Source organism: Balaenoptera musculus, chromosome 7 (assembly GCF_009873245.2).
Source record: "Balaenoptera musculus isolate JJ_BM4_2016_0621 chromosome 7, mBalMus1.pri.v3, whole genome shotgun sequence".
NCBI lineage: Eukaryota > Metazoa > Chordata > Mammalia > Artiodactyla > Balaenopteridae > Balaenoptera > Balaenoptera musculus.
The window spans coordinates 57,059,387-57,085,929 of record NC_045791.1 but is presented as its reverse complement, the minus strand read 5'-3'; the positions used below and the strand labels follow the sequence as shown (position 1 = coordinate 57,085,929).

Here is a 26,543-nt window from a genome sequence, read left to right as displayed (position 1 = left end):
ACAAAGACCCAACGCAGCCAATAATTAATTAATTAATTAATTTTAAAAAAATACTGGTTTGAACTGTGAAGGTCCACTTACACGCAGGTTTTTTTCAATAAATACGTACTACAATACTACACAATCCAGGGTTGACTGAATCTGCAGATGCAGAACCACAGATGCAGAGGTCTGACTGTAAAGTTATACATGGATTTTCAGCTGCAGCAAAGGGTCAGCACCCTGAGCCCCCTCATTGTACTGTACTAGTACAATATTACTAAAAGGAGAAAATACGATCATTATTATGAACTAATTATTGCTGTCAGCTCTACAGTGATAAAGTTACTGAGAAAACACATTAGTTGACCTAAAATGTAAAAATATGTTGCAGTAATCTGGTTTGGCAGAATAGATTTGGGGGTCCGTCAAATCCTGATTCTGTCACTTACTAGCTATGTGGCCTTGATCGCCACTGATGAATGACTTCTTTTAATAGTTGCATGGCTTTGTATCTCTTCATGCCACTAATTCCTAAAATATTTATCTCCAATCTGAGTCTCTCCCCTAAAGTCCAGAATCATACATTCAAAGTCCTATATAACAATTCCACTTGAATGTTGAATAAGCATCTCAAACCTGCTTGTCCCCTCATCTTCCCAAAATAAAAGTCACCACTACCCACCACCTGTTCAAGCCAAAAATCTGAGTTACTCTTCAGTCCCCTCTTTCTCTTACCCTCCCACATCCATTAGCAAGCCTGGTGAGACACAACCACCAAAATATGTCCTGAATGCCACCACTTATCTATATCTCCTCCAAGCATAAAACATTCGAATGAATTTCCACTCCACTTACACTAACATGCCAAACTCCTTATCCAAAACACACAAATCTTAGATGATCTGGCTCCTGCTTACTTCTTCAGCCTCATCTCCTACCATTTTCAACACACAACCATAAATGGTTTTGCTTCTTCCATTTGAACATAAACTCTAGCCAATCTTAGGGCCCTGACCCAACTATTCCTGCTGCCTGGAACACTCTGCCCTTGACTTCATACTGCTGGCTCCTCCTTGTTTTTCAGAATACAACTTAAATGTCACATCTTAGTTTTGAGTGGTCAGCGTCCCCTGACCATTCAAACTAAAGTGGACATATAGCCGCTTATTGTGATGTGATCCTATTTTAATTCTCTATATGGCACTTAAAACTATCTAATATTTGTTTTTAATTAACTGTCTATCTCTTTCTACCAGGACATTGTCTACTTGTTTCCTGCTGTGTCCCCAACACCTGGAACAATGCCTGGCCCAAAGTAGGTTCTCAATAAATATGTGTTTAATGAATCAATAAAAAGGTGAAGTACTTCTCATACCATACTATAACTGTTTACTTAATGTTTCCCCCATTATACTCTAAGTTCTCTAAAGATAACACTGCATGTATCTTTATAACCACAGTTCTTAGCAAAGTATCTAAGGAACTGAATGGTTATTTGCTGAATGAATACATGAAAGAGAAAAGAAAGCATCCTGCCTAAGTTGTATAGGATATTTAATTTTTCAATAGTAGTTATTCACATTCTTCCAAAGCCTTCCCTCTTTTGACACATTCATGAAGTATTAATCAAAGTCAAATGTGCAATTTATGGCCATGTTTAAGAGGGTAGTCAATAGGATAGTTTAAAAAAATCACAAGTGTCCTGGGACTTAATAGCACCATGATCCTAGCATTACAGATGAAGAATCAATAACAAATGGATACCTGTAAAAACCAAGGATGTAGAAGGTGGATAAATATTGAGCTGAGGCACTTTGTGAGAAGTAATATAAACACCAACTCCTCCAGATCCCTAAACATATTTCTTAAAACGTGTATCTTACCAATTTAGGATTTATTTTCCTAATCCTTATTTAGGATTAACTACCCTCTGCTTCTTGTATTAGAGCCTAAAAAAAGGTGAATATATTCTCTGATGCAACTTCCAGTAGGGTAGATGGGCATCTTTTATCAATAAGTGAAGGCTCTGAATGAGTTCAGGTATGAAGGTATGTTCAAACCAGAGTAGTCTAGAAGTACCCCTCAAGTGGCCAAAATATTATTTGCTTCAAATATACATCCACATAACTCAAGAGGTCCTGAATTATGTAGGGTAATGAGCATACAAAAACTGATCTGATGTTACCTAAAGACAGCAACTTCGTGACAAATTACTTTTAGAACATCTAACAGGAAGTAGAATATACTATACTAAATCAAACAAAACACACACATAGGGCCTCCCTGGTGGCGCAGTGGTTGAGAATCTGCCTGCCAATGCAGGGCACACGGGTTCGAGCCCTGGTCTGGGAAGATCCCACATGCCGCGGAGCAACTGGGCCTGTGAGCCACAATTACTGAGCCTGCGCGTCTGGAGCCTGTGCTCCGCAACAAGAGAGGCCGCGACAGTGAGAGGCCCGCGCACCGTGATGAAGAGTGGCCCTCGCTCACTGCAACTAGAGAAAGCCCTCCCACAGAAACGAAGACCCAACACAGCCAAAAATAAATAAATAAATAAATAAAAATTTAAAAAAAAATCATTCACTTAAAAAAAAAAATCAACAGAGCCCAATTTTATTTTAATATCAGTTATATAGCACATACATTAATATAACTTTAATATTTCCAAGCTATCATCATAGTCATTTTTGCTACAAATATTAATATCTCTACCAAAAGATATTTGATATAGCTATAGATAAATGCCTATGAAGATGTAATAAATAATAGCAAATAAACCTTTTTAAAAATTAGCAATCTAAAAGTCAAGAGATTTTTATTAAAAAGCCAAGAAAAGATTAGAATTCTAAGCAAACCAATGAGGTTAAAATGCTAACCCATCTTAAACTGGATCACAGGATAGCTGATTCTGATATACTAAAATTGTAACTTTAAAAAAAAAGGAAAATTCATTCTTTGCCTACATTAGATATTATTTTTCAAATTACAAAAAAATTCTGTCTTAATAAAATATGAATTACTCAATTTACATATATACACATACATATATTTAATCTATATCCTTCACAATTATTTCTATGCTTTACAAATATTTTCATCAAATTTTAAAAGAAAAGTTCGTAATAATGCTTGTCCATCCAACAATATTTTTTACGGTTTAGTTTTATTCACTTTTCTAGTCCTCAGGGTATCATCCTATACAGACAAGTATGGCTACACTTCACGTATAAAACTCTTAATAGCTAGCACTGCATTTTAGAAATCTTGGTCTCCCAGAAGCTAGTGCTATGCCTGACACCCAAGAAATTAAATGGTTAATGAGTGCAAAAATGAAATTAATATAACTAAATCTTTTCATAAATATTTCTTGATAAAACAATTCCTCTATGATAAAATGTTTGATAGGATATGTATGATAAAATAATAATATAGAAAAGAAACTAACTAAAAAGAATAAATTCTTACTGCTTATTGAAGAAATATGGTTGTGTTCCCAGTCTTTGAGAAAGAGCTTGACAGCACTGGTCTACATCTTCTAAGACCTAACACAAGCAACAGACCCCAAAGAAAAATATTTAAATTAGCAAAGCAATAAAATGTGTCTAAAACTTAATTTGTATCATAGTTTATAATAAAAATATAAATTTAGGTAACCATTTATAGTATATTTAAATCAGACTATAGACCACATAGAGAACATACGTAATAATTTCTATACAAGAAACAGGAAGAAAATTTGAGAGCAAATTTCCTTTAAATACAAGTACATTTAAGTTACTTATAAGGATTATGATCAAGAAAGTTTTTATCTCAAAACTCTACTCCCTACAAAAATGTTTTCCTGAATCCATATAATCAAATGACTTCACATATATTAAAAAATCTGCTTCATAAAGATGACACTGCTGACCTACCATGAGTAAAAAACATTTGAATGGGCTTCCCGGGTGGCGCAGTGGTTGAGAATCTGCCTGCCAATGCAGGGAACACGGGTTCGAGCCGTGGTCTGGGAAGATCCCACATGCCGCGGAGCTACTAGGCCCGTGAGCCACAACTACTGAGCCTGCGCGTCTGGAGCCTGTGCTCCCAACAAGAGAGGCCGCGATAGTGAGAGGCCCACGCACCGCGATGAAGAGTGGCCCCCGCTTGCCCCAACTAGGGAAAGCCCTCGCACAGAAACGAAGACCCAACACAGCCAAAAATAAATAAATAAATAAAATTAAAAAAAAAAAAACAAAAAACAAAAAACATTTGAATTGTTTTCCCACTAGCGGAAATAGATTTTATCTACTCCATCCCTATTCATTTACCCAATCCCCCTTGTGGCCAATGGCACACATCAATGAGTTGGCTGACTAGGACTAGGGGTATCCTTGAAAAAGAGACATTAATTAGCTTAATGATGCTCAAACTCATGACCTTGACAAGATATATATTTTATAATTTTGCTACTTCAGTAAATTTAAGACCAAAGAAAAGCAGGTATATTAAGCACTGCATCTAACAGGGTTGGGTTTTTCTTTTTAAGCCCTGATGCTGCAGATCTATATTTATTGGCATAAAAAAATGTCCACAATGTATTGCTGAATGGATAAAAAAAATTAGGTTATAGAGTAGCAGGTATAATATGACCCCATTTAAAGAAAATGTTATTAAGAGACACCTAGAAGAATGTTCTCCATATAGTTAACAGTGGCAATTTCTAGATAGTAGGATTCCAGCCAACTTTTATTCTGTTTTTGAAGTTTTCTGTATTACATAATTTGTTTTACAATAAGCATGTGTGATTTTTATAAAACAAAAAAGTACTTCATGTCAGAGAAAATAAGAGCAAATGTTTTGTTAATTTTTTTTTATTATGTTGGGAGCTTTTTTTTTTTTTTTTTGCTGAGCCACGCAGCATGTGGGATCTTAGTTCCCCGACCTGGGATGGAACTGGCGCGCCCTGCATTGGAAGCACAGAGTCTTAACCATTGGACAGCCAGGAAGTCCCCTGGGATTTTTTTTAAAGGACTATCAATTAAAAATCTTTTTTCTTTATGTATTAAAGTTGAGGGTTTTATCAACTTCAATCTGAACTGACCTGGTCCAGAGTCTTGTTACCCCATCCAATAGCTTTCATCTTACGTTTGACCTCCCACTGTTTCTGATAGGCCAAAATATGATTCAGAGGCCAAGGGTAAGGAGATCCATACCTAGCATGAGTGATCTAAAGCAAAAAGATTATGTTAAAAACATGATTCTAAAGACATATCCTGTTTTCACAAATAAAATTCTAAGGGAAATATATTTCCAGAGACCACAAACAGAGCAATCTGAAAAAATAAAACAAAACAAAACATAGCCTGCAATCTAAAAATTAAAATTTTAAACCATTCCCTTTAAAAATATATAAACTTTCACATACTCTGCAACCAGTTATATCAAACAATGACACACAGCTTCCCTAAAATGTATGTGCAAGCAAAATTAAAGTGAAAAACTATATCACTAATAGTATAAACCACAATGTTTCATTTATGAGCAGGGACTTATGATTCTGAGCAAAAGTGTTTTTTCATTAAATTTTAATTAAGATAAATGCTGCAGAACCACTCACCTCCCCTACAGTAGCTTCATCACACCACTGAAGATACAACTAGGAAAAAAAAAAAACAGTCACCAAAACTTTAGAGTATCAAAGAGAAAATGGATAAAGAAAGTTATTTCTTGCCAGGGTAATTTTTTATAAGCCAACATCATAAAAGTCACATATGTGAGGGTTGTTTTTGTTTTTTCTTGGCTAATGTTGCTACATAGAATTATTAAACTTAATGGTGGTACCTATAAAAATATTTCTTATTCATAGAATACATCTCTAAATGCCATTAAATTATTTTACAGATACCATTTAAGTGAATTTCACAAGACCAAAATAAAACAATGAGTGGGCAAGAGTCACTCCTGTTTACAAACAGAAAAACTAGAAATGATAATATCAGGCAACTTGTTCAAAGATAATGATCAAATAATTTGGGTAACCACACTAGCCCTAGAATTTGCTTGACTGTTTTCCTATTTTTCAGTAACTTTAACATAACCCATCAGAAAGATGATCTTTTATGAGAGAAAAAGCTTATTTTCAAGGCCTATTATCTTCTATTATACCTCTGCAGTCAACAGCATATTGTTGACTAATTCCATGTAGGCTTTCATTTCTGCTTTCTGGACTTCATCCAGCCCATCACTAAGAGAATGGCCCTAAAGGGAATTTAAAAAACTTTAAAAGAGCATCATATTAAATGCACAAAAACTTTCAGTTATCTTACTACCAAGTAATACAACATCAATGTTTTACTGCAAATGTCCAATGGATTAATTTCCAAAATGCCCCCAAAACATAATTATTTTATGTGAAAAAATAATTAATACTTTGCTATCACTACAAAATATTAATAAGAAGTATTTACTTGTCATTATAAAAATGTATCTTTCAAGAGACAAAATTACATTATTATTTCACAAAAGAAGAAAACAATGATGGTCAGTAAACCTTGTTTTTTTTTAAGAGACTAACCTTTTTAGTAATAAAATAAATTCCAAAGATTGACATGTGTTACTTATAAAGTGGTCAAAGATTTTTTTAAATGTTATTAGTAAAGGATAGGGAAATAGACACTAATTTTTAAATTCTAATACGGTATAGTAATGAGTGGATGCATAAAATAGTATAAGCTTTAGTTGTAAGATTTTTAAAATGCATACCCTATAACACTGTATTATCACTCTTAGGAATTTATCCTAAGGAGATAATTTAACAAGTGTACAAAGGTGTATGTACAAGAATATTTATATTAGCACTCAATAACAGCAGAAAATTGGCAACAACTTCAGTGTCCGTCAATAAAGACTTAAGTAAATAAATTATAATACATCCAAACGATAGAAGATTATACAACAATTTAAAAGGATAACATATATCTATAGTCATTAAATGGAAGAATTTCCAAACACATTGATGATTTTAAAAGGCAGGTTGCAAAATAATACATAATAGTATGACCTGTATTTTTCTACATATGCAAAAAAATTCTGGAAGCATGTTCCCCAAAATGTTAATGGAGGTTGTTCTTTGATAACTATTAAAATCTAAACTGAATAATAATTCAAACGGGTAAATTAGTATTGATACATTCAACTTTTAAACATATTCTATAACTCCCTTCTCAAAGGTTAACCTGATATTTTACAACAGTGAAGAGTTTTCATTTGTGACCAAAATTCTCATAAGCATGAGTTAGAAAATTATCTATCACTTCGTAAAGATCAAATGGCCTCTTTTGCCATTGACTTACATTATGGGGGAAAAAAAACTTACTCTTTAGAAATATTTCTCTGGTAGTTTATATCAGCATTTTGTAAAACTAGGTTAAAATCAACATAAATGTTACAACACCCTAAAGAATGATGAATGACTTATTTAAAAGTAACTGTGATCAAATGTATTTAATATCTTTTTTATTACCTTGGCTTTAACGAATTGGACTATTGGACCAAGTTCCGATACTACTTGATTTCCTACGTGAATAAAAGGTACTTTACCTGTTGAGGGGGAAAAAAAAATGTGAAAACACTCTCCATAAATTAAAGTTTGTGCTAAAAAGGAAATCAACACAAAACTGGGATATGTTTTATTAATACACAGTTTCCTAACACTATGACTTTTGAAAATTATAGCTAAATGCGTATGTTAAATTTTAAAAATTTTAAAACATTAATTACTAATTTTAAAACAAAAGAAAAAAAACAAGGAGATTCATTTCTAGAGTTCTTATATGTAATAACAGATCACAATATTCCCTTTTCAGAGCTAACACTAATAAGTCACTATATAGCAGTAAATACTAATTATTCAAATTATATGACCAAGCCTAGTCATTGGTTCATGACCATTGATAGATCTGAAAAAATTTAACTGGGCCTTCTTTTCAGAGTACAATGAATCAATCTATATTTAAACTACATTTATGAAGCTCTTTTTTTTTTTTTTTTACACCTACTACTTTCAAATCTCAGGTACCCATTCAGATCAATTGTTTAAGCACATAATAGTGCATTAATAAATGTATCTGACTCAAAAATATCAGGAATTAAGGCAATAACAATCTTTGAAGGTATGCTAGCTTATGAATTATAATACAAAGTATGTTCCCAACACATGTGGGGAAAAAAGAATTAGTATGCTTACAAAAACTGGTTTCCCTAAATAAATGCCACATTAAAAAAGTAATATTTCATTTTTTAAATACTAATAATAGATGAAATTATCAGAGATGACGATCTCCAAATAGCAATAAAGTCTACCTCAAATGCTAGAGGATGAAACTTTGTCAGACCTAGTTCAAATAGAGTTCACACTAACAGCAGGCTTCTTCGTGGTCCTTTTCAACAGATTCACTCCTCTCTGGCTTAGACAGCCTGAGGGTAATGGATGAGGTGCACAGCACCAACAAAAGCTTCATCTGCGTCCACAGGACAACATTACAAAGGAAAGGCAGGCCTTTTGGAATACAACTCAACAGAGGTATTTAGAAGACATTTCCATTTACCAATATAAAAACACTGAATTCTGCATTCCTTTTTTCTACCGCTTTATAAATCTTGCAAAAGAGAAAAAAAATTCTTATCTGTTAAGAATTAGATCAAACTCTTTTTTAACTTGGGATAATATCTTTGTAACTACTATACTGCTAGAAATAGTGCAGGTCCTCTGAGATAATATGACCAGAGAATGAAAACTATTTGTGAATGAATGTCTAGACTGAAGAGTATTTTGGGGTGGTACATTTTGAGATCAAAGTATATTTCTCATTTTCATTATCCAGTTTGGATTTCTTAGAAGACAGAGTTTATACTGGCATACCTTGTCTTATTGTACTTTGCTTTATTGGGCTTTGCAGATATTGCGTGTTTTTACAAACTGAAGGTACGTGGCAACCCCGAATTAAGTAAGTGTATTGGTGCCATTTTTCCAACAGCATTTGCTTACTTTATGTCTCTGTATCACATTTTGGTAATTTTCACAATACTTCAAACATTTTCAATATTATTATATTTGTTATAAATATAAAACTTTAAAGGATGAGGAGTTGCTTCTTATGGATGAGCAAAGAAAGTGGTTTCTTGAAATAAAATCTACTCTTAGTGAAGATGCTGTGAAGACTGTTGAAATGACAACAAAGAATTTAGAATATTACATAAACTTAGTTTATAAAACAGCACCAGGGTTTGAGAGGATTGACTCCAATTCTGAAAGACGTTCTACTGTGGGTAAAATGCTATCAAACAGCATTGCATGCTACAGAGAAATCGTTTGTGAAAGGAAGAGTCAATCGAAGAGGCAAACTTCAATGCTGTCTTATTTTAAGAAATGGCCAGGGACTTCCCTGGTGGCACAGTGGTTGAGAATCCGCCTGCCAGTGCAGGGGACACGGGTTCGAGCCCTGGTCCGGGAAGATCCCACGTGCTGCGGAGCAACTGAGCCCGTGCGCCACAGCTACTGAGCCTGCACTCTACAGCCCGCGAGCCACAACTACTGATGCCGTGTGACACAACTACTGAAGCCCACACACCTAGAGCCCGTGTTCCGCAACAAGGGAAGCCACTGCAATGAGAAGCCCACACACCACAACGAAGAGTGGCCCCCGCTGACCTCAACTGGAGGGGGCCCGCGCACAACAACGAAGATCCAACGCAGCAATTAATCAATCAATCAATCAATCAATGAAAGAAACAATAAGAAATGGCCAGAGCCACCCCAACCTTCAGCAACCACCACCCTGATCAGCCAGCAGCCATCAATATGGAGGTAAGACCCTCCGCCAGCAAAAAGGTTTTGACTCACTGAAGGCTCAGACGATGGTTAGCATTTTTTAGCAATAAAATATTTCTAATTGAGATATGTATAGTGTTTTTTTAGCCACAATGTTATTTCACACTTAACAAACTACAGTATAGTGTAAACATAACTTTTATATGCATCGGGAAACCAAAAAAATCCATGTGACTCACTTTATTGCGATATTCGCTTTACTGTGGCGGTCTGGAACCAAACCCCACAGTATCTCAAGGTATGCCTGTATTTTATTTCTTTTCTTAAAAATACTTTGAGCATTGTAGATTCTGAAGCAGGGAAGCAGTGTGGGTAGTCAGTTGAATACTCATATATGTCTAAATACAAAGAAATACATAAAAATGAAGGCAACAAGGGACTTACCTGGTGGCGCAGTGGATAAGAATCCACCTGCCAATGCAGGGGACATGGGTTTGAGCCCTGGTCCAGGAAGATCTCACATACCATGGAGCAACTAAGCCCGCATGCCACAACTACTGAGGCTGCGCTCTAGAGCCCGCGAACCACAAATACTGAGCCCGCGTGCCACAACTACTGAGGCCCAGGCGCCTAGAGCCCATGCTCCACAACAAGAGAAGCCCGCGCACCGCAATGAAGAGTAGCCCCTGCTCGCCACAACTAGAGAAAGCCCATGCACAGCAACGAAGACCCAAAGCAGCCAAAAACTAAATTAATTAATTAATTTTTTTAAAAAAATCAAGGCAACAAATTAGAAGTAAATAATGTCTTCTGTCACTAGCCTGACTTAAAGTGGAGCCAGTGTTATATCCTTATTATTGGAGGTGATCAGGCAAAGGCAGAGTGAGACAGTTATTCTCTGGCACCAATCAAAGGTCATAAAAAAAAAAACCGAAGGCCCTGCTTCTCATTTTAGGCAGAATAATCATTTTTGGAACTATTATATTTAAAGAAAGCAAGAAGATGTTGCCAAGCAAGTTTATTTATTCAGAGAATATTAGAAATAGAAAGGACCTTGGATGTCATCTAATCCAAACACCTCATATTACAGATGAAGCCACTGAGGCTCAAAGAAGAGAAGTGAAATTTCCCAAGAAAACTGTTAACATGTGACAAAGTCACAGAAGGGTTAGACTAAAAATTTCCTAACTCTTAGCCAAGTGGTCTTCTGACTATTCCATGATGTTCTCTGCTTTAAAAATCTACCAACAACCAGATCAAACAAGCAAATTAAATATAACACATTCCCATGGTCACCCAAATCATATGATGAAAGAAATACTAGAGACATGATGAAATTTAAATACCTTAATAGAAAGTGCCATTTTCATCTACCTATAGGAGACTTCTCCTATGCATATATGTATATATGCATGTATTGTAGTCTCTATACTATTTATGTTTGTCTTTCCTAGAATCTATAAAGATGGATAGCTACCTAGGTAATACTACATATATAGTACAGTCATTTTAGGAAATAGGTGGATAAGCTATATGGCTTCTCCTTGATTTGTCAAAGATATTAACTTTAGTATTAGATTACTAACCTTTTTATATGTATATCTACACTCTTTGTATGACTACACAGAGGAAAAAGATGGACAGAACCCAATATAATTCATTTCACCAGAATTCAATAAAGTTTATAAAACCTATATATAAATTTAAAACAAAATGATTCAATTAATAGCCTTCAAGAATCTAAAAGATGTCTATGTTTATAAGTCTAAAAATGCATTTATTGAAACGTTTTTAAAATGTATATTCATAAACCTATAAATGTAGAGGTATTCATATAGAATTTTCAGTGTGTATAGAGAGGGTGTCTTCACAGCTGTTGACAATTATTACCACCCTTAAGAGTTTATGATGAAAAAAATGTCATTCCTAACGATCCAAGTCATTCCTAAATTATCACCACAATAAAGAGATCGATAAATGTCTCCCTAAAAAGCAACGTAACACACTTGTATCAATCAGTTATATTCAACGAATTTATTCATAAAGCAGTGGTCCTATGTGTTATTATTGCTCCAGCAAAACCATAATTATAATAACCCATACCAATTCTATTTATTTATCAGATTTGGTGGCACTATATTTTTATATTAAAAATTACCTGAATCATATTTATTTAAAACTGTACCTTAATCTACTAATACAGGATACACAGAAAAGGCAATACTGATAACAAAAAATAGCAGAAAGGCTAAAACCTTAATAAGAAAAAGTACCTTAAAAACTTAAAATGAAACAAAAAGAATCAGAAACCAAAGACATTCAGATCTATGACATGTTAATTTAATTATTCCACAATCTCTCTTATTCCATCGGCATAATGGGAGAATACAATTTAGAGAAGTGTATTTAATAATAAATAGATTCACATATTAAAATTTGTTTTCTGAAGAAGGAACAGTCTTATGTAAATAAGACTAGGGGATATCTGAGATTATGTATTTTCTTAACATTTACTATTTGAAACAATTCCCCTAACTTTCCAGTAAACATCTCTGACCACAGAGTTGAAATGAGCAGACATGTCACCCCAAGACTGTCAAGTTTGCAACTGTTACTTTATAGAACAGGAAAATTCTTCAAAGGGTAAACAAAAAATATAGGCATTTAGAAAATCTAGGTACAAACTGGACTATCACTGCAATTTTATCAATGCAGAATATTAACAGAGAAGAAAAACAAAACTAAAAAACACTTACCAGATGGAGACATATATTCTGCATTTGCCCTGCAAACCACTTTGACAGGCAGATTACACATCTGCAAAAAGGCCTGTCAACCAAGAGAAGTCTACAGTAAGTCTAGTGAAAGTATATGCATATTCGAACACAACTTTTTATTTATTTCTTTTCTAAACTTAAGTAATAGCTCAGGAAATGAAAAAGAATGAATCAACTTAAAGTGAAAGATTTGTACTCTAAAACAAAAATAAAATGTCATTTCAATACTCAAAATCAGTATGACTTAGACACCAGTAAATGTATAACACTTATAGCATTTATACACACAAATGTAAATTATCCACTTATTTTACTGCATTAGTTTATGTAAGTCAGCAATACTGTATATTTATTTAATTTTTTTTAACAGATGACTAAAGTCCAAACTTTATAAGCTATTACTAATTTCCACTCCTCTTTACAGATTCCTTATCTTTCCTGTCTTAGGGGAAAACTCTCAAAACGTTATTTTTACTACTTCAAAGTTCTCTCCAGTAATACTCAACATCCTAATGTGTAGCTTTCATGCTTATTAACTCACTTTTTAAAGATATAGAATTGTTTATTTTTACTTTGTTTATAGCAACAAAAATTTTATAAGTGACTTAATTGTCTAACAATAGGGAACTGGTAAATTATTTATGGTAAATGCAAACCATATAATTTTATACAACAATTTTTTGAATCATTAATTATATCTTCACACATGACTGCCTTAAATAAGAACTTTACTTCCAAAGCTTCCTTCCAACTGGGTGTGACCAATGTCTAAATTCTGGCCAAGGGGACTCAAAGTTCTGGGCAACTGCTCGGGAAGTTTCTTTAAAAAGAAGAGATATGACCTCTCCTCTTTTTCCTTCTTGCTGACTAGAATGTGAAAAAGATGACTTACAGCCACTGTAGCCAAACTGAATCACAATAGAAGCTGAGTGTTGAAGATGGTAGAGCAACAAGAAGAGGCAAGAAGCCTAAGTTTTTGATAATCATTCAGTCCCAAACCTGGATTACTTGTATTAAAAAAAAAAAAGAAAGAAAGAAAAGAAATAAACTTCTATCTTTTTAAGCCACTGCTATTTTGGGTTTTCCATAACTCACAGCCAAACCTAATCCTAACCAATTTACCAACAATTACTGTTTCTAGGTTTAAACAGCACCTCACCCAAACAAAAGTTGACTCCTCTATGTCTATGTAAGTATAACTAACAGTCCTCTAAATACTATAACCTATGCTCCCAATTTATAACAATAATAGTGAGCTTCTTGGTTGCCCCACAAGTATGGACTCCAGGTAGTGGTTCTCCAGCTTCAGTGTACCATCAAAGTCATGTGGAAGGCTTGTTAAAACACGGATTGCTGATACCCACCACCAGAGCCTCCCATCAAGCCTCTTAGATAGCCTCAACCACCAGAGGGCAGACAGCAGAAGCAAGAAAAACTACAATCCTGCAGCCTGTGGACCAAAAACCACAGTTACAGAAAGATAGACAAGATGAAAAGGCAGAGGGCTATGTACCAGATGAAGGAACAAGAAAAAACCCCAGAAAAACAACTAAATGAAGTGGAGATAGGCAACCTTCCAGAAAAAGAATTCAGAATAATGATAGTGAAGATGATCCAGGACCTCGGAATAAGAATGGAGGCAAAGATTGAGAAGATGCAAGAAATGATTAACAAAGACCTAGAAGAATTAAAGAACAAACAAACAGAGATGACCAATACAATAACTGAAATGAAAACTACACTAGAAGGAATCAATAGCAGAATAACTGAGGCAGAAGAACGGATAAGTGACCTGGAAGACAGAATGGTGGAATTCACTGCTGCGGAACAGACTAAAGAAAAAAGAATGAAAAGAAATGAAGACAGCCTAAGAGACCTCTGGAACAACATTAAACGCAACAACATTCGCATTATAGGGGTCCCAGAAGGTGAAGAGAGAGAGAAAGGACCAGAGAAAATATTTGAAGAGATTATAGTCGAAAACTTCCCTAACATGGGAAAGGAAATAGCCACCCAAGTCCAGGAAGCACAGAGAGTCCCATACAGGATAAACCCAAGGAGAAACACGCCGAGACACATAGTAATCAAAGTGGCAAAAATTAAAGACAAAGAAAAATTATTGAAAGCAGCAAGGGAAAAATGACAAATAACATACAAGGGAACTCCCAGAAGGTTAACAGCTGATTTCTCAGCAGAAACTGCAAGCCAGAAGGGAGTGGCATGATATACTTAAAGTGATGAAAGGGAAGAACCTACAACCAAGATTACTCTACCCGGCAAGGATCTCATTTAGATTTGATGGAGAAATCAAAAGCTTTAAAGACAAGCAAAAGCTAAGAGAATTCAGCACCACCAAACCAGCTCTACAACAAATGCTAAAGGAACTTCTCTAAGTGGGAAACACAAGAGAAGAAAAGGACCTACAAAAACAAACCCAAAACAATTAAGAAAATGGTCAGAGGAACATACATATCGATAATTACCTTAAACGCGAATGGATTAAATGCCCCAACCAAAAGACATAGACTGGCTGAATGGATACAAAAACAAGACCCATATATATGCTGTCTACAAGAGACCCACTTTAGACCGAGGGACACATACAGACTGAAAGTGAGGGGATGGAAAAAGATATTCCATGCAAATGGAAAATAAAAGAAAGCTGGAGTAGCTATACTCATATCAGATAAAATAGACTTTAAAATAAAGAATGTTACAAGAGACAAGGAAGGACACTACATAATGATCAAGGGATCAATCCAAGAAGAAGATATAACAATTATAAATATATATGCACCCAACATAGGAGCACCTCAATACATAAGGCAACTGCTAACAGCTATAAAAGAGGAAATTGACAGTAACACAATAATAGTGGGGGTCTTTAACACCTCACTTACACCAATGGACAGATCATCCAAAATGAAAATAAATAAGGAAACAGAAGCTTTAAATGACACAATAGACCAGATAGATTTAATTGATATATATAGGACATTCCATCCAAAAACAGCAGATTACACATTCTTCTCAAGTGCACACGGAACATTCTCCAGGATAGATCACATCTTGGGTCACAAATCAAGCCTCAGTAAATTTAAGAAAATTGAAATCATATCAAGCATCTTTTCTGACCACAACGCTATGAGATTAGAAATGAATTACAGGGAAAAAAACGTAAAAAAGACAAACACATGGAGGCTAAACAATATGTTACTAAATAACCAAGAGATCACTGAAGAAATCAAAGAGGAAATAAAAAAATACCTAGAGACAAATGACAATGAAAACACGACGACCCAAAACCTATGGGATGCAGCAAAAGCAGTTCTAAGAGGGAAGTTTATAGCTATACAAGCCTACCTAAAGAAACAAGAAAAATCTCAAGTAAACAATCTAACCTTACACCTAAAGAAACTAGAGAAAGAAGAACAAACAAAACCCAAAGTTAGCAGAAGGAAAGAAATCATAAAGATCAGAGCAGAAATAAATGAAATAGAAACAAAGAAAACAATAGCAAAGATCAATAAAACTAAAAGTTGGTTCTTTGAGAAGATAAACAAAATTGATAAGCCATTAGCCAGACTCATCAAGAAAAAGAGGGAGAGGACTCAAATCAATAAAATCAGAAATGAAAAAGGAGAAGTTACAACAGACACCGCAGAAATACAAAGCATCCTAAGAGACTACTACAAGCAACTTTATGCCAATAAAATGGACAACCTGGAAGAAATGGACAAATTTTTAGAAAGGTATAACCTTCCAAGACTGAACCAGGAAGAAACAGAAAATATGAACAGACCAATCACAAGTAATGAAATTGAAACTGTGATTAAAAATCTTCCAACAAACAAAAGTCCAGGACCAGATGGCTTCACAGGTGAATTCTATCAAACATTTAGAGAAGAGCTAACACCTATCCTTCTCAAACTCTTCCAAAAAATTGCAGAGGAAGGAACACTCCCAAACTCATTCTAGGAGGCCACCATCACCCTGATACCAAAACCAGACAAAGACACTACAAAAAAAGAAAATTACAGACCAATATCACTGATGAATATAGATGCAAAAATCCTCAACAAAATACTAGCAAACAGAATCCAACAACACATTAAAAGGATCATACACCACGATCAAGTGGGATTTATCCCAGGGATGCAAGGATTCTTCAATATACGCAAATCAATCAATGTGATACACCATATTAACAAATTGAAGAATAAAAACCATATGATCATCTCAATAGATGCAGAAAAAGCTTTTGACAAAATTCAACACCCATTTCTGATAAAAACTCTCCAGAAAGTGGGCGTAGAGGGAACCTACCTCAACATAATAAAGGCCATATATGACAAACCCACAGCAAACATCATTCTCAATGGTGAAAAACTGAAAGCATTTCCTCTAAGATCAGGAACGAGACAAGGATGTCCACTCTCACCACTATTATTCAACATAGTTCTGGAAGTCCTAGCCACGGCAATCAGAGAAGAAAAAGAAATAAAAGGAATACAAATTGGAAAAGAAGAAGTAAAACTGTCACTGTTTGCGGATGACATGATACTATACATAGAGAATCCTAAAACTGCCACCAGAAAACTGCTAGAGCTAATTAATGAATATGGTAAAGTTGCAGGATACAAAATTAATGCACAGAAATCTCTTGCATTCCTATACACTAATGATGAAAAATCTGAAAGAGAAATTAGGGAAACACTCCCATTTACCATTGCAACAAAAAGAATAAAATACCTAGAAATAAACCTACCTAGGGAGACAAAAGACCTGTATGCAGAAAACTATAAGACACTGACGAAAGAAATTAAAGATGATACCAACAGATGGAGAGATATACCATGTTCTTGGATTGGAAGAATCAACATTGTGAAAATGAGTATACTACCCAAAGCAATCTACAGATTCAATGCAATCCCTATCAAATTACCAATGACATTTTTTACAGAGCTAGAACAAATCATCTTAAAATTTGTATGGAGACACAAAAGATCCCGAATAGCCAAAGCAGTCTTGAGGCAAAAAAATGGAGCTGGAGGAATCAGACTCCCTGACTTCAGACTATACTACAAAGTTACAGTAATCAAGACAATATGGTACTGGCACAAAAACAGAAACATAGATCAATGGAACAAGATAGAAAGCCCAGAGATTAACCCACGCACCTATGATCAACTAATCTATGACAAAGGAGGCAAAGATATACAATGGAGAAAAGACAGTCTCTTCAATAAGTGGTGCTGGGAAAACTGGACAGCTACATGTAAAAGAATGAAATTAGAATACTCCCTAACACCATACACAAAAATAAACTCAAAATGGATTAGAGACCTAAATATAAGACTGGACACTATAAAACTCTTAGAGGAAAACATAGGAAGAACACTCTTTGACATAAATCACAGCAAGATCTTTTTTGATCCACCTCCTAGAGTAATGGAAATAAAAACAAAAATAAACAAATGGGACCTAATGAAACTTCAAAGCTTTTGCACAGCAAAGGAAACCATAAACAAGACGAAAAGACAACCCTCAGAATGGGAGAAAATATTTGCAAACGAATCAACGGACAAAGGATTAATCTCCAAAATATATAAACAGCTCATTCAGCTCAATATTAAAGAAACAAACACCCCAATCCAAAAATGGGCAGAAGACCTAAATAGACATTTCTCCAAAGAAGACACACAGATGGCCAAGAAGCACATGAAAAGATGCTCAACATCACTATTATTAGAGAAATGCAAATCAAAACTACAATGAGGTATCACCTCACTCCTGTTAGAATGGACATCATCAAAAAATCTACAAACAACAAATGCTGGAGAGGGTGTGGAGAAAAGGGAACCCTCTTGCACTGCTGGTGGGAATGTAAATTGATACAGCCACTATGGAGAACAATATGGAGGTTCCTTAAAAAACTAAAAATAGAATTACCATATGACCCAGCAATCCCACTACTGGGCATATACCCAGAGAAAACCGTAATTCAAAAAGACACATGCACCCGAATGTTCATTGCAGCACTATTTACAATAGCCAGGTCATGGAAGCAACCTAAATGCCCATCAACAGATGAATGGATAAAGAAGATGTGGTACATATATACAATGGAATATTACTCAGCCATAAAAAGGAACGAAATTGAGTCATTTGTTGAGAAGTGGATGGATCTAGAGACTGTCATACAGACTGAAGTAAGTCAGAAAGAGAAAAACAAATATCGTATATTAATGCATGTATGTGGAACCTAGAAAAATGGTACAGATGAGCAGGTTTGCAGGGCAGAAGTTGAGACACAGATGTAGAGAATGGACGTATGGACACCAAGGGGGGAAAACTGCGGGGGGGTGGGGATGGTGGTGTGCTGAATTGGGCGATTGGGATTGACATGTATACAGTGATGTGTATAAAATTGATGCCTAATAAGAACCTGCAGTATAAAAACAAACAAACAAACAAAAAAAAAAAACCACGGATTGCTAAGAAGGGAAGAATTAGAATAAGTATAAAGAGACCTTTCAAGAAGACTGAGAAGGAAGAAGAAGGGAATTAAGAAGGGTCAACTCCCTTCTATTATATATGTATCTGTACCCAATGATGGAAAAAGGTTGAACTCATTAAAACATATATAGGAAATAGGCTGAAATGACAAGAACCAGGCAGAATAACTGACATACAAGATCCATGAGAAGATAAAAAGGAATGAAATAAGAGCACAGGTGGAAGCATCTGTTTTTTTCAGGAAGCAGGAAACTTTTTCCACTGTACTTGCAAGGGGTGGTCAGCATCAGTGATGATGATTGCAAGGTGATAAGTGAGAAGGTCAAGAAAATGAGGGAGTGCTCATATTCTGTGAAATGGGAGAAAAAACTGTCTGCCGAGAATGTAGGACTAAGAGGGGGTTTAGGCCTTCAGAAGAACAAAAAGAATTTGAAAGAACTGCTAATGCATCTTCTCAAAGGTCAGAATAATACTCAGTTGTTAGTTAACAATCATAGTACTATATAAAATAGTAAATATGGTATATTTTGCTAACCTCCATGAATATTGGTAACTGTACTAATCATTGTTTCAAAAAGCTGTGTTTCACTAAAAGAGATTAAGCAAAATTGTAACGTTCTACAATCAAAGCCGTGTTTCCAGTCCTGTGAATTTTTTACTTCTTTATTAAAAAATAACTGGCTTAATTTTAAACAATTTAACAACATTCAACTTACCACAGACCTCAATTGATGGCACAATTCTACTTAGCCAAAGATTAATTTTATAGCATTTACTGCAATTATTCTTCATCCCTGATTCAAAAGAAATTTTCTGAATTAATCTGAATTAATCACAAAGAAGTCTGATGTCACAAACACAGTATTTTCATCCAAACATTAAAAATGCAAACCAAAACATTACCATTACTGTCTTCAAGAATATAAAAATTCCAAATCCAAAACAGACTTTGATTCAGCAGTATTTCTCCTTTCTCTTGTAGCATAGGAGAAAAATCTCTGAGGCTCCAAAATAGTACTTTCACCTTTCACTTGCATTTTCAATCTCTTATCAGCACCTCAAATACTCTAATTAAAACAGGTATGATACACCAACCTAAAACACATTTTATTTTCAATTCTGAATAGCAATCTGCATACTTTTATGTAAATCCAAAGAAAAACGTAGTTCTAATTATAATAAGGAAAGTTAGGAAAATTCAGCCAACTCCTATTCCTCTGCTGGATACATTATTCCAAACTAATTCAAGTGATTGACAACATAAAATAATTTAAATAAAAAATTTAGCACACCCTATGAGAACAATGATTTATAACTGTGCTATCTAGTATGGTAGCCACTAGTCACCTGTGGCTATTTAACTTAAATTTAAATTGATTAAAGTTGAATAAAATTTTTAATTCAGCTCCCCAGTCACACTAGCCATTTCACAGGCTCAACAGCCACATGTGGCTAGTGGCTACCATATTTATTGGCCAGTACAAATAACAGAACATTTCCATCATCACAGAAAGTTCTACTGGACAGTGTGGGTCTATTGCAATAGCAATGGTAATCAGTGCATAAAAGATACCTTAGCACAACAGGCTGACATCATCTGAAAGAGATCAGGCTAAATATTATAAAAACAACCTGCATAGTATTACAGTGATGACTGTGAGACATTAAACACCATAATATTTTCAATTTTCAGAAAGAACTAATATAGGGTTTACTCATTTACTGAGCAACCCCAATTGACAAAATGGGTCAGGTAAGTTTATTAAAATGTGAAAACTAAGAACTTTAGAATGAATAAATTAAAGCACAGCCAATAAATATATTCTTTGAATATAAATTTACTGAGTACCTAAACATATGACATGGTAGGACTTTTTAAAACACACACACACACATGCACACAGAACGTAATACCCAGTACCTAACGTCTAAGACCCTGAAATTTAATTAGCTTCATGTAGTTTCAACATATTGAGTGAATTAATTAAGTTCATAGCGTCAAAAAAATTCATTGAAGGGTATGTCTGTATATTTTTTTATTTCCACAAAAAAATTCAAAGGAAAAAAGTAATACTAGATCATCGAGAACCAGTTAAACATGAAGGATTGAACTTACACATTTATCTCTGCAACCTTTCAAAAAATCCAATGAAATAACAGTGAAGAAACAGAAAATGTGTAAACCCAGAAAAACACAAAGAATGGAAGAGGAGACCAAAGCAGACCAGAGATGTCAACCCATTTTTATAAGCTAAAAAGCAGACTTAGCAGGGCAGAGGAAGCTGAAACCTAAGGGCATGCAGAGGAGAAAATCAATACATTTGCATCAGAGAAACTGGGAAGATTCCAAAACCGGAGGCACCAAGTACCACAGAAGGCAGAGGTGAGGTAAAGGACTAAAAATAGGAGAATTGGATGAAAGTCTGTAAAAGCATCAGACAACTAGCCCGCCCCCAATCTGGCAGGAAACAGGGGTTCATTCTCTGGAGAAACCCAACCAGAGAAGCTCCTGACTCAGGACCCAAGCACAGCAGAGGGCCCCGGGTAGAGGGTCACACTGGAAGGAAGGTTAAGGGAAAGTATGTACACTGTAGAGAGCCACAGCACCCTCTCCCTCTCAGCTCCCAAACACTGGCAGCCACATTAAGTCCTCCAGAGTATCTCTCCATAGAAAACACCTACCAATACTGATGATTTTAGTGAGGGGTAGGGACAGTGGCCAAAAAATGGCCACTGTGCAATCAGTCTATAGTGAAGCCCGCATGTCAAAAAGTCCCTCAATGCCCCATCAGCTTTTTAGTGCCTCACTCTTAAATATAAATTGTTAGCAGAGATCAATAGATATTTGAGGAAAGCCTCAAACATACAGAGCCAAAACAAACTTCAAAAAAAAGTAGTTGAGAGGAAACAGAAAATGCAGACAGCAACTTCAAAGAAAAATTATAATGGTTAATATTCATTGAGCACTTACTATGTGCCAGGTACTTGTATAAGACCTTAACTCTATGAGGTAGGTACAAAAAAAAAATCCCCATTTTAAGATGAGAAAACAGAAGTACAGGGAGGTCAAGGAATCTATTCAAGGCATATAGGAAGAAAGGAAAGGAGGGAAGGAGAGAAAAAGGGAAAGAAAGGAAAAAAAGAAAGAAAGAAAAAGGGAAAAAAGGAAAATGAAAAGAAGCAAAGCATAAAAAGGACTGAGATGACACTGAATGTCTCAAAAGAAGCTCCAAAAGCTAAAGGATGACAAAAGGCTTTCAAAATTCTAATGAAAAATCTTGCCAACCTAAAATTCTACATGTGGCCAAGGAATCAGTCAGGTGTGAAGATAGAATTAAAAAGAAACATAACACAAGCAAGGTCTTTTTTAAAAGCCTAAAATAAAAATAATAAACCAAGAAAAAAAGAACATGGGATGCAGAAAATTAGGGAATCCAACATAAAAGGAAGGCAAGAAGAATTCCCTGAATGATGATGAATAGCAGTCATAACAACCAGCTGTGATGCCAACCAAGAAAGAAACTGTCCCAATTAAAGTAGAAGGAACAGGGTTTTCAGAGGTAATAGTTCCAATAAATAAATAAATAAATAAAGGACCTGACATGTTTGACCATTGTGAGGGGGAGTTTTACAGTTCAGTCAAAGAGTTTAGGAGAGAAAACTACCCAAATGAATTAAATAAAGTAATTATTCACACAATGGAAAAAAAATCATATAGAAAGAATATGTTCATTGTACACTAGGCCACTCAGCTGGGGTCAATATTTACATTCTAATTATAATATAAACACTGAATATTAATTTAACAAAAGTTAAAGAACTATTGGGAAGATGGGGAAGGAGAAGGGGAAGAGAGCTGCAAATGGTAAATTTCGTAGTGGAATTCAATAGATATATTTAAATTAAAAAATGAAACGGCAACACAAGCATCTTACTTCGAAATACAGAGGTAAATACCCAGGCGAAAAAAATACAGCTGAAAGAACAGAAAGTGGTTGTTTCTGGGTATCAGGATTTGGGGTGAGGTAAGGGTGGGACAGTCGACTGTTTTCTGTGTGTGATAAGACTCCCATACATTGATGGTGGCAGTGGTAAACGAGCCAACCACTTTGAACTGTTTGGTAATATTGCCTATTAAGCAGATGCCTGCTCTGTCAGCCAACAATTCCCCTCCCAGAAATACACCAAAAAGAAACAAGGCATATAGTCACTAACATACAAGAATGCTCCTAGCAACTTCGTCCATATAATCAAATAAAGGAACTCAAATGTCCGTTAACATGAGCAGCAACTCTAAAATTCCTAATTCCAAGCTAAAAAGGATATATAATGTTACCAATTGCTATTATAAAAAAGCGAAAAATATAAAAAGATTACACATTTTTCTTAACTCTAAATTCTTTAGAAATAGCATACCTTGAGAACTTTTAAATCAGAGAAATTCTAGAAACAGTCCCAGAAGGTAACACCTATGATAATCCATGAAGATTCTAAATTCTATTTCTTCAGTAATTACTTCTGAATCATATCTTCTGGGAACTACAGCTCAAATATTTTGTAAAAACTAGTTTTGAGAAATAAAATATATTTCATTTACATATAATTGAAACTAAGGCCAGGAGTCTAAAGAAATAAGAACAATCTGTTACCAATCAATTCGACCCTTACAAATACTTTAAATCCTATGTTCAAAAGTTGTTATTTTAGATAACAGTGCCACTCCTTTTATTAGATCATAAAACTAGCATCTTAAATGTTTGGGGAAAACCTAACACATGTTGCAGATAAAAGAATGTCTTGTGATTGCCGGGGCCGGGTGGGGTGGGGGGTGGCAGCAGCGGGAGGGATGAATGAACCGGGAGTGTGGGGTTAGCAGACACAAACTACTATATACAGGACGCATAAACAACAATGTCCTACTGTAGAGCACAGGGAACTACATTCAGTATCCTGTGATAGACCATAATGGAAAAGAGTATGAAAAAGAATGTATATATACGTATAACTGAATCACTTTGCTGTATAGTAGAAATTAACACAACATTGTCAATCAACTATACTTCAATAAAATAAATTTAAGAAAAAAAGAATGTCAGGAATATAGACAGGGATCCTGTAACAGCAATCCTTCAGTAACACGGTGGCAAGGCTTCTGATTCCTCTTCCTTCTCATTTCAGAACCCTCTGTCTTCTAAAACTAGCTTTTACTGCTGTAATTCCCAGTTATGTGCCTGGTACATAACTGGCAGATAATAATTATCAGCTCAATGAATAAATAAACAAACACACAAAACTCTGAACAATACATAAACCACAAAATAAACAAAGAGTAGAGAATCCAAAACTCAGTACACCTAGTTCTAGTCATATATGAATTTTTCTAAATGAAACAACAGAAACTTCTGATAATAAAAACACAGGGGGAAAAAAAAGGCTGCTTTTGTCAAAATTCAAAACAAAATTTATACTCAACCACTGGTCGGGGTATAAATCAATGTAATCTTTTTAAAGGGCACTTTGGTAACATCTACCAAAATTCTAAATATACATAGCCTTTGACCCAGTAATTGTATTGCTAGAAATATATCATACGGGCATACTTACATAAGAGTATATAAGATATATGTAAGGATAGTCACACCTAAGTCCTATTTATAGTAGCAAAGTAATAATTATAATAATAGCCTAATATCCATCAATAAGAGACTGGTTCAATAAACTGTGGTGAATCTATTAATGGAATATTTGTAGCCTTCAAAAAAGAATGGGGTTGCCCCTCAACTGAACTTCTCACACTAAATTCCAAAGACATTTCTCATCTGGGCTACTGAATGACATAAGACAGTATACACCAAATGCAGAATTCCTTTTTGTGTTACTTTTCTTCTAAAGGCCTGGAGCAAATCACTAAAACCATAGCTTAATAAGGCCTGCAAAAAGCTAATTTATTTGGTCCGTTGCATAGCTTCCTGTGAACTAACTTGGTAGGAGGATATAATTTTGAATATCTAGAAGAATGAATGGAAAGCAATTATTCATTCATTCACTCACTCAATAAATATTATTGAGCACATGCTATATATCAGAAACTGTTCTTGGCACTGGGAATAGAGTGGTCCCAGACCTCATGGAGTTTACATTCTAATGGAGACAGATGATAAGCAAATAAACCAGAATAGATCCACTGTGATTCCTGCTACTTAGAAATACAAAGCAGTGTCAGGGTATTGCTATTATACGTAGGATGGTCAGATAAGGGTTCACCGGTAACATAACATTTGAGCATAAACCTGAAGAAAGTTAGGGAGCAAGCCATGTAGGTTTCTAGGGGAAGAGCAGTCCAAGTTCAAAGCAGTTCTATGCTTCAACTGGAGTGTTTGAGGAACAGCAACAAGACCTGTGTGACGATGCAGACTAAGGAAGTGAGTGGTAAGAGACGAGCTCAGAGAGACAACCAGGAGATCATGGAGGACATCTAGATAATTGTAAGGATTTTGGCTTTTAATTTGAGTGAGACGAACAATCATTACAGGAGGTTGAGCTGAGGATTGCTGGAATCTGACCGACATTTTAAAGGACTACAAACCACTATACAGAGATTAGATTGTAAAGAGTAGAAGGGTGGAAACACAAGAACTAGTTAGGAAAATTTTGCACTAATCCAGGCAAGAAATGATGGCGGCCCAGGCCAGGATAGGAGAGCTGGAGGTGGTAAGAAGTCAGATTCTGGCTATGTTTTCAAGGTAGGGCCAGAAAGATTTGCTGGTAACTGGATGTGGACATAGCAAAAAAAGAGAGGACTCCAAAGATGACTCAAAGTTTCTCACATAAATAATTAGAAAGATGGAATTGCCATTTATCAAAATAGGAAAAACTGTGGGACGAGCAGGTTTTGGTGGAAGGAGGAGGATTCAGGGGCCTTTAGATGGTCTTCTCTAACTATCACTTCTCTGTTAGACTTCTGACAGGCAATGACTAGCAGAAAACTCTGCTCTCTTTTCAAAGGCCTGGAGTTGCAAATGGCACAGTTATATGCTTTGAAACCAGATAAACAGATTCTAATGAAACATCAAGAAGCCCAATCTCAAAGGCCACCCCATCTCTTTTATGAACAAAGGTGACAGAAATACCTACAAATCAGTATCATCTTTGTCAACACTTTCCTGCAAGTATGGTAATATCAAGGTGTTAAGAAATGGGTAGAGCTACAGATATTATGCAGAACAAAAACACAATCAAGGACAGTTTTTAATCTTTGATCTTTTCTGCATCTATAGCCCACCAAACTTAAAAACTGAAAAGTCAATTTAACACCTGGTTAAACAAGAAGCTTTAAGAAGCTAAGAAACCATCTGATAAAAACAGTATTATCTTCTGAAAATTTCCTGAGAAGTAACACATGAAGGAGCCAGTGTCAGCCGGAGTCCTTTAAAATCTCAGCAACTATGGCCCGG

General features: G+C 35.2%; 1 protein-coding gene across 2 annotated transcripts in view; it reads right to left on the bottom strand.

Moving 5' to 3' along the window:
• The window catches only part of MTX2 (metaxin 2), a 62,792-nt gene that overhangs the window by 1,579 nt on the left and 34,670 nt on the right, over positions 1-26,543 (bottom strand). Inside the window, exons 4-9 of one of the 2 annotated variants that reach the window (XM_036858569.1) lie at positions 12,550-12,622; positions 7,487-7,563; positions 6,130-6,222; positions 5,582-5,620; positions 5,066-5,191; positions 3,448-3,524 (exon numbers count right to left, since the gene is read on the bottom strand). In XM_036858569.1, coding sequence (XP_036714464.1) covers positions 3,448-3,524; positions 5,066-5,191; positions 5,582-5,620; positions 6,130-6,222; positions 7,487-7,563; positions 12,550-12,622 — 485 coding nt within the window. The remainder of the gene's footprint in view (positions 1-3,447; positions 3,525-5,065; positions 5,192-5,581; positions 5,621-6,129; positions 6,223-7,486; positions 7,564-12,549; positions 12,623-26,543) is intronic. The other variant, XM_036858570.1, reaches the window with a different exon arrangement.